Here is a 9,268-nt window from a genome sequence, read left to right as displayed (position 1 = left end):
CCCCAAACCCGCCTGCAGGCGCCGACGCCCAGGACTTGCCCATTGCCGGCGATGTGGAGGGAGATGGTCGGGGAGAGGGAAGGAGGAGGAGAAGGATGCAATGTGGTCGGCGTCGGAGTGCGGTTTATATAGCCGCGTCTACGCTCTGCGAAGGATCGATTCCTCGGGAACCTGCATCCGCATTGAAGTGGCTGCTCCCGAGAGGTCGGTTCAGTCAGCGGCGCCCTTCCTCGCTCCGGTCACATCACGACATCAATGCCGGTCGCTGCATGCTCTGGACCGACATGAATGCGGCGCGGTAAGCGACGCGCGCATTGGAAGGAAAGCGTTGGGTGGGTGCGGCGTTTTTGGTGGGTCAGGGTGGTCAGAAGCGGGCGTGAGAGTGCTCCGGACTCCTGCAAAGCCCCCCACGTTTGTCTCTTGTTTGCGGAAGAAAACGTGTCTGGACCGTACCATGGACCGATACATGACCTCGTTGGATGGCTTCCCTTGTTCGGACAACGCGGCCCGTGCATGCGGGACGTTTGCGAGTCGGCGTTGCAGATGCCCTAACTACATAGTGAATATGAAACTTTAACTCCTATAAAACCACTATCAAAACTTAATTCTTCAAATAAAAAAAAGTGAACTCTTAAAAAATCAAGCAAGACGATGGATTCTAACAGATCCCTAATAAAAGTTTGATTGCTAATTTGCACCTATTTTGTTTGGCAAAAGGGACCCAAAACTATTTTAAAAGTTTATCGGAATTACAAAGTTGTCTCAAACATAATAGATATTATATCAAAGTCCTGAAGCACCGAGCGACCACCACCGCCGCCGGAACATGCCAGTGATGCGCCATTATCGTGCCCCCCTTATCAGAGCCGGCCTGACCTTTTCTAAAAGTCTTCATGCACATGCCTCTAAGCACCAGCGCATTGAATCCGCCATCACCATCATTGAACCCTTGAATTGCGAAGCGTCTAACACTATATCTCACCATCATCAATGTACGACGAGAATCTCTAGTCTCGTATTCTCTCTACGTCAAAGCTCTGTCGATTCCGTCACAACAGGTTGTATGTGCTTTGTTTGGTGCATGGTTGTGAGTGGTGTTGGGAGAGGCGTGCAGCCTCCTCCAGTGGACGCCACAGTGGACTTGCGCGGAGTACTGGCCGGTGTAGATTTTGAAAGATCTACCTGCATGATGGTGCTTGGAACATCGGGTCATGTTAGAGGTGAAACTATTGTTGTAGCCTTTATTGTGATCAGATTCGGTGTGTGTGGTGGTGGTGATGGTGGGGTGGGGGGGGCGTATAAGGGAGGTGCAATTTAAGAAATTATCCCTTAAAGGCATGCACAACGCGGTGCTTATCATGGGCGCTAGGGACCAAAATCCTAGCTGTTTCGTCTCTGCAGAGAAAAAATCCTGGCGCCTCCAAGGCACCGATGCTAGACTTGGCAGCGGGCGCCTACAGTTCACGAGTAGCTGGTTTTGCCTAGGTGAACTAGCGTCTCGAAGCATCTCAGCGTTGTAGGTCAAGACTCTTACACGAGCGCCAGAGAATAATCCTTTTATTTTTTATCCATAAGCGTCTATCCAAGCATCTATGCAATGAAGATGCCCTAACACAACCGGCCTAAATCTCAGACTTCAGCATCTACCGACTTCAAAATAGAAAACTGCCATATTTGAGGCGTCGTTTGCGGAAAACTATATGATCCCTAATTATTTGAAAAAGTCATCACGTATCTGGTAAACGTTTTGCAAGAGCCACTGATTGCTTGCTTTGGAGCGTTTGAAGGCATTTCTGACAAGTAGGGCCGAGATGACTTGGCAAAACAATTAGCATACCCACCCTTGAATTAAAAAAAGGCAATCTCCCATCACAACAAAAATAAGCAATCAACCCCCCATGCAGAACTACCGCGAGTTGACCGAGGCCGCCAGGATGCCGCGTCCTGTCCCAGTCATGGGTCCGGCACGGCGGCGTCCTCGTTGGCGGCCGAGACGGCTACAACCACGACAGAGGACGTGACCGGCGTGTGCGGGCTGTACCGCGGCTTGTTGCAGGGCGTGCTCACCGAAGCTCAGGGCGCGTGCTCGCAGGGAGGAGGGACATAGGCTAGCCGGAAGCCAAGGGCACGTGCTCGTGTGGGAGGAGGGAAAACGCCTCGCCGGGGCATGTGCCCGCGCGGGAGAAGGACGGCTGCCTCACTGGAGCCGTCAGGCGATCCTTCTCTTCGCCGGGGCGCATGCTCATCAGAGCTCAGGGCGCGTGCTCGCAAGGAGGAGGGACATCGCCTCGCCGGAAGCCAGGGGTCCGTGCTCGCGTGGCAGGAGGGAGGATGCCTCCCCGAGGCATGTGCCCGCGCGGGGGGAGGGCGGCTGCCTCACTGGAGCGGTCAGGCGATCCTTCTCTTTGCCGGGGCGCGTGCTCACCGGAGCTCAGGGCACGTGCTCGCGGGGAGGAGGGACATCGCCTCGCCGGAAGCCAAAGGCGCACGCTCACGTGGGAGGAGGGAGGACGTCTCGCCGGGGCATGTGCCCGCGCGGGAGAAGGGCGGCTGCCTCACTAGAGCCGGCAGGCGATCCTTCTCTTCGCCGGGGCGCGTGCTCGCAAGGAGGAGGGACATCACCTCGCCAAAAGCCAGGGGCGCGTGCTCACGTGGGAGGAGGGAGGACGCCTCCCTGAGGCATGTGCCCGTGCGGGGGAAGGGCGGCTGCCTCACTGCAGCCGTCATGCGATCCTTCTCTTCGCCGGGGCGCGTGCTCGCAGGAAGGAGGGATATCGCCTCTCCGAAAGCCAGGGGCGCGTGCTCGCAGGGAGGAGGGATATCGCCTCTCCGAAAGCCAGGTTGCTCGCGTGGGAGGAGGGAGGACGCCTGGCCGGGGCATGTGCCCACGCGGGAGAAGGGCGGCTGCCTCACTGGAGCCGGCAGGCGATCCTTCTCTTTGTTGGGGCGCGTGCCCGCAAAGAGAAGGGGCATTGCCTCGCTGGAAGCCAGGGCGTGTGCTCGCATGGGAGGAGGGAGGACGCCTCGCCGGGGCATGTACCCACGCAGGAGAAGGGCGGCTGCCGCACTGGAGCCGTTAGGCGATCCTTCTCTTCGCCAGGTCGCGTGCTCGCGGGGAGGAGGGACATCGCGTTGCCGGAAGCCAGGGTCACGTGCTCGCGTGGGAGGAGGGAGGACGCCTCACCAGGGCATGTGCCCGTGTGGGAGAACGGCGGCTGCCTCACTGGAGCCGTCAGGAGATCCTTCTCTTCGCCGAGGCGCGTGTTCACCGGAGCTCAGGACACGTGCTCACAGGGAGGAGGGACATCGCCTCGCCGGAAGCCAGGGGCGCGTGCTCGCTGGGAGGAGGGAGGACGCCTCTCCGGGGCATGTGCCCGCGCGGGAGAAGGGTGGCTGCTTCACTGGAGCCGTCAGGTGATCCTTCTCATCGTCGGGGCGCGTGCTCGTGGGAGGAGGGAGGTCGTGCCACCGGGACCGACGATGCGCGACCTGATGCAGTCCAGCTGCAATGCCACCATGTACTACAACCTCCGCGTGACCGCCCTCTTCGCGTACCGGTCAGCTCCACCGCCGACCTTCGCTGCCTCTGTGCCATAGCCGTCCCTGCGGCAGCCGGCAACACCTCCGCCACCGCGTCCGTGCTCGCCAACACCACCTGGGCCGCCTCGGGCACACCAGAGCCAGGATCGACGGGCGTGCGCAACAGCCGGCGTTCATGATGAGGACCTGCGCCGGCAAATACAGCGAGGCGGGAGAAGGTAGTGCACACAAGGGGGGAGGGGGTTGATTGCTTTTTCTTTTTTGATTGATACAAGAGTGTGTATGCAATTTCTTTGCCAAATTAGCTCCTTATAATCGGGTGCTACTTGGCAGAAAGTGATAAAACCCAATAAATCCAGCGATAAGTGCTTTCTACAAAAAGTGTAGCATATACACGGTGGTTTTATAAATAATTAGGAACCAGGTTGTTTTTCGCAAATGTGTGTTGGTTTTCAGCAATTAACCACTCTCTCTGTCCTAAAATATAAGAATATTTTTAGCACTACACTAGTATTAAAAACGTTCTTATATTATGGGATGGAGGGAGTAGCATTTACTCCAACTCAGAATATAGTGTACTCGTTGGCCATTTTAGGCATATTTTTGGTGAAAACCTTCCTTTCGTACGACACAACAACCAATATCAGTACGGGTCGATTGGAAAAGTAAAGAGACAAGCATGGTAAATTCCTTCTGAAGGTGACAAAATGAAAACAGGCGCGCTAGACGTTGCACTAACCTTGGACAGAGAAGTCAGGATGGGGCGGCTCCACTGGTCGCTGACTTCAAGCTTGTAGGTGGCCATGACGACCTGTCCGCCGAGGTGCATCACCAGGATGGGCGCCCATAACAGCTCCAAGTCGCGGTTGCCATGCCCGTAGCTGCAGCGCGGCCCATTCTTTTGACGGTTGAAGAGCACGGCGAGAGCGAACAAGGCCAGAGGGTCGCTGCCGATGTGCGCCAGCCGAACCGAAACTCTAAGTCATGACGGGATATGAAACTGGTGATGGCAGGCAAGCAACGCGTGGAGGTATTGGGTGCCGAGGCTGGCTAGGACGAGGATGCGCAGCTGCCACTCGTTCCACCATTGCGCCATCTTGCGCTCTTGTGTGTGTGTGTGTGTGTGTGTGTGTGTGTGTGTGTGTGTGTGTGTGTGTTTGCAAGCAGCGACGGTTGATGCACTCCAAGTCATGGCTTCTCTTAGCTATATGCACGTGATTAGGCACCGCGTCGTCCACTAAGTTTCCTGTGCCAACCGAATATAGTTCATTTCTTTGACTTTGAGAACATGGACGGCAGACAGCCCTCACATATTGTAACGCATGATCCAGATCCAACCTCGCAAGTTGATCCATTTCACTTACACTTGCATGTGTAGATAAGCACCCTTGGGCATGAGCATATGATAGTATTTAGCATGACTCAGACCCGCGACTCGCGCAGTCTCAAAATATTAGTGGCATGATTCAAACCAGGAAAGATGCGACTGTGGTGTTTGTCCGGTAGCTCGTATTCGGGACCCCATGCCAGAGCAGAGCTCCGTGCCTGCTCTAATTGCTTCTCCTTCAGCTAATTATATGCACTTGTTTCGTTTAGTGTCAAAAAACGTTCTTATATTATGAAACGGAGGGAGTAATTTATTTCTTGTACCAACTCTATATAGAGCTTCTTGTATCTATATAGAGCAGGAAATGCTTGTCCCCTATCCCTATGTGAGTCCGAGCTCTTTTCTTTTAACCTTGACACTGCCATAGCGCGAGACGCGGCAAGCAAACCTTCAAATACTGAAACAACATCTATTCCCGCAAGTTCATTTCAATTACTTTGATGCGAGCTTAGGTCGACACCCATGATAGGGTACTCTAATGCACGGTATAGTCAGCATATTTCCAAGTCCTATATTACATATGTGCCTAACAACGTACCCACATCTAATCTCGTAATTAACTTGCTTCATTTAAAATTCATCTGATGTCGATGAACGAGTACATATGCATGAGGTCAACTTGTTGCCAAGCCTTTAAAGCCATCGTGTATTTAGCACGACTTCCGAGCCACAGGACTAGGATGGTCTTGTGTGAAATATAATGGCACGATTCAAAGCAGCAAAGTTAATTTCTACGATGTTTTTGTCCCGTGGCTCGTGCTATTATATTCGGCACCACATGCGGGATAATGTTTTACTATTCATCTTTCTTCCCCTGATAGTATGAGTAAGCAAAATTCATCAAGTCGCATAGTGAACTTGATTCCAGATGAGGCGCTTGCAGTGTGCTTCTTTGGACAAGCTTATGTCATGTGCATGCAGACCACAAACCCATGTCTCTAAAATGTTTGGCTTATTTTATCAGTTCAGGCTATACAATCAAAGCTTGCAATAGCTCTGGCCACGATTCGGGCACTCCTCCCGGCAAAATTGAATTCCGTGACAGCATGCAACACTAAGCAACAGAGCAAACTGTCAAACAAAAATATTCTGAATTCCATGACAGCATGCAACACTAGGCAACAGAGCAAACTGTCAAACAAAAGTATTCTGAATCCATAATACTGAGATTGCTACATGATCTCCATGACACAGCTTCATTCAGGTTCGGCAGATGAAGAAGTGCAATCCTTGCTGAATTTATAACAGAGAATACACATTAGCCCTAATAATAGGGGCGGTTCACTGAAGTCTGGAACCAACATAACCAAAACCTATTCTCATAAAAGGTAACCAAAAAGTTCAACAATTGCGTCTCAATCTCAGCCATATCACAAAAACCATCTGCTTGCATAATGTTTTCAGAAGAATGTTTGCAGCATGCTTGTTTTAACAACCTTTATCAGCGGACTTCAACCGCCAACCGTAGGTTATTTATCATCTGCCCTTTGAGACATAAGAGGCTATACCTTTAAGAATACAACTAGCACACCCCATCGAACTTGAGCGATCGATGATCAATCAGCTATACAAATCTTGAGTGCCAGATCAAATAATGGCCCTGAATGAACTACTCTCTAGAGATGCCAGTAATGCTTATCGGGTAACTATGTTTGACATAGGCTACAAATACATAATACGCATTTCTGACACTCACAAAATTATGCTGCTGCAGATCTATTGTTATCAGGATCTTCTTCTATATTCAAAGCTTGGAGCAGCTTCGGCCATGATTCGGGGATTCCTCCTGGTAAATCGAACTCCAAGAGTTTCCCCCGTGCTCTGTAGAAATCCTCCACTGGTTCACACTGCAAAGATGACGGCTTGCTTAAAAAGGATAACACCCATAACAGGGTCATACACTGAGAACAGAGCTATGATCAAATGTATAGAGGAAATATTCCTAGCCTATACCAGTGAGGGGGAATATTACCATAGGAGTTGCATCATATAATTTCAAGTTTGGAAGATGAAATGTGCTCATTGCTGAATTTGGAACAACAAATACACATAAATTCCAGAGCCAATTGGCTAAACAGTAGTAAATAATTATCATAAAAAACCTCAGAAAATAACAAAGTTCAATATGTCTCAACATGTCTCGGTATTTCATACATGCAAGTTTAAGGTCATGTTGAAATATAAACGACCTAGCATCCCTTTTCTATACTGCTAAATTCACTACTGATCTCGTACCTAAACAAACATAGCTTCATACGCCCTACTAGTGCAAGTTGATCGTTATGATCTCATAAATTTTACTCCCTCCGTTCCTAAATATTTGTGTTTTAGAGATTTCAACAAGTGACTACATACGGAGCAAAATGAGTGAATCTACACTCTAAAATATGTCTATACATCCATATGTGGTAGTCCATTTGAAATCTCATTTTGCTCCGTATGTGGTCACTTGTTGAAATATCTAAAAAGACAAATATTTAGGAACGGAGGGAGTAAATAACAACACAAATAAAACTCAAAAAATGAAATTTAAGGTTCACTGCTACGTACCAAATCATGGTAAACACGCAATCGCTCCTTTACCACCTCTTCAGTATCATCTGCTCTGGTAATTAACTTCGATTCGCACTGTGGAGGAGGTAGTAGTGGAGGCATATACATTCGAGGCCCACCATTCTCACCCTCAATGTCAATGGAGGCCACATTGAAGTTTCCTCCACACTGGCTGCACTTCCTTCTACCAACGCATTTTGCAAGCAGAGCCTCTTCTCGAAGTTTGAGATTGATCACCAAATCAATATCTGTGACTCCCTCCAGTATTTCCTAACAAACCACACTATACAATTTAGTTTGGGAACTGTCACGCGATATGAGCGGATAAGTTCTTTTTTATCAACAAAAAACTGCAGATAAGTTTGAAGACTCAGTTGATCTCAACCATAGACATGAACTATGGTACATCAAAACTATTACTAGAATGAAGTTCCACATTTGTTGCAATTATATATGTCTTGCATAATTACAACCAGGTCAAATAACTAGCTCACCGCTTGTCTTATAGTTCTTGGAAAACCATCAAGTATGAACCCTAATTCACCCTTGTCTCCTCCCTCCTCAAGGCGCTTTGACAGCAGATTTATGATGATCTCATCAGACACCAGTTTTCCATGATTCACAATCTCCGAAAGCTGGAAACAAAGCAGACATAAGACAATCAACAAAGTGGAAGTGGTAAAACAGAGTTGAACTAGTTGGTGTTATGCTGATTTGGCTTCCCTTACTAGAATCAAGTTCCATATTGTTAACTAGAATCAAAATTAACATTGTTATTCTGAAACTGTACACAACCTACAGGTTAGTCTTATTTATTTGGGCCTTATCATCAATCATTCATTCATGCCTCTGCTACTGGAAGTGTAGCAGCACAGAACTAAACAGTCATAAAAGGGTTCAATCAAACAATCTATCCTAAGCTGCAACCATCGACCGAGCAAGTTGCACATCCTTGCACTCAGGTTTCATAACCAGCCCTAATGGATTGTCTTACAGACTTCACAATCGTGTGAGGGTTTTCAGACTGAGTTAACAGTAGTAATATCTGTTTCAAAAACTTGTTCTATAAGCTTCTTGTGAGGGTTTTCAGACTGAATTAACCGTAGTACTATCTGTTTCAAGAACTTGTTCTATAAGGTAACAAATTCCAGCTTGTTTGCAACGAACCGACCGCACGGAAAACAGTTTGTCAGTATATATCATTAGTCTGCTGCAGGTGTGCCGACTGCTGAAGTGTTGAGCATGTGCTTAATAGCATGGTGCAGCTGTTGTGTTTCGTAGTGACCAATTGGATGTTCTCCATCGGGAGTTTTGCACCCCAAACAAACTGCTGGCGTCGTCTAACTGGATGTGATGCATCATGTGCCTACGGATTGCATCACCAAAAAATAATGGCGGCAAGCTGGGTTGCGACGATGATACAGGATTTGCGCTGCCATGTGGTCGGATTTGTGGACTCTCATACAAATTAAAGCCCTCTTTCTGCACTAAGAGCGGTCATTATTGTTGCTGATTTGGTAGCTGATGCAGGGGAACACTTGCAGGTAAAACTATCCTTAGGCTCCCTTTCGTCAACATCAGAGGGGATCTCTACTCTCTAGCTATCAATTCTTGTACGAAAATCACCACGCAGGATTGAGCGCGAGGAACTGGAATACTACCTGCTTGGCGAGCGGGCCTGAGGAGGCGAGCTCGTCGCGGACGAGGTCGCCGGTGGCGATGTGGGGCACGCCGAGGAGGCGGGAGAGGCGGGTGGGGGCGGGGGCGCCTCTCGCCCCGGGGCGGGCC

At 49.5% G+C, this 9,268-nt stretch overlaps 1 protein-coding gene across 1 annotated transcript; it reads right to left on the bottom strand.

Moving 5' to 3' along the window:
- Positions 1–6,295: 6,295 nt before the first annotated feature.
- On the bottom strand, positions 6,296–9,216 carry LOC125527639 (probable adenylate kinase 6, chloroplastic; the record flags this gene model as incomplete). The annotated part of the gene is given in 4 exon segments (XM_048692150.1): positions 6,296–6,774; positions 7,478–7,750; positions 7,975–8,115; positions 9,142–9,216. Coding segments are annotated over 4 exon segments (636 nt in total), but the record flags the coding sequence as incomplete, so codon positions are not given.
- Positions 9,217–9,268: the final 52 nt, after the last annotated feature.

The sequence above is a fragment of the Triticum urartu genome, unplaced genomic scaffold (genome assembly GCF_003073215.2).
Source record: "Triticum urartu cultivar G1812 unplaced genomic scaffold, Tu2.1 TuUngrouped_contig_4306, whole genome shotgun sequence".
In the NCBI taxonomy this organism is placed as follows: Eukaryota; Viridiplantae; Streptophyta; class Magnoliopsida; order Poales; family Poaceae; genus Triticum; species Triticum urartu.
Note: the sequence above shows the minus strand (reverse complement) of the source record. Positions and strands in the feature narration are given on the sequence as shown.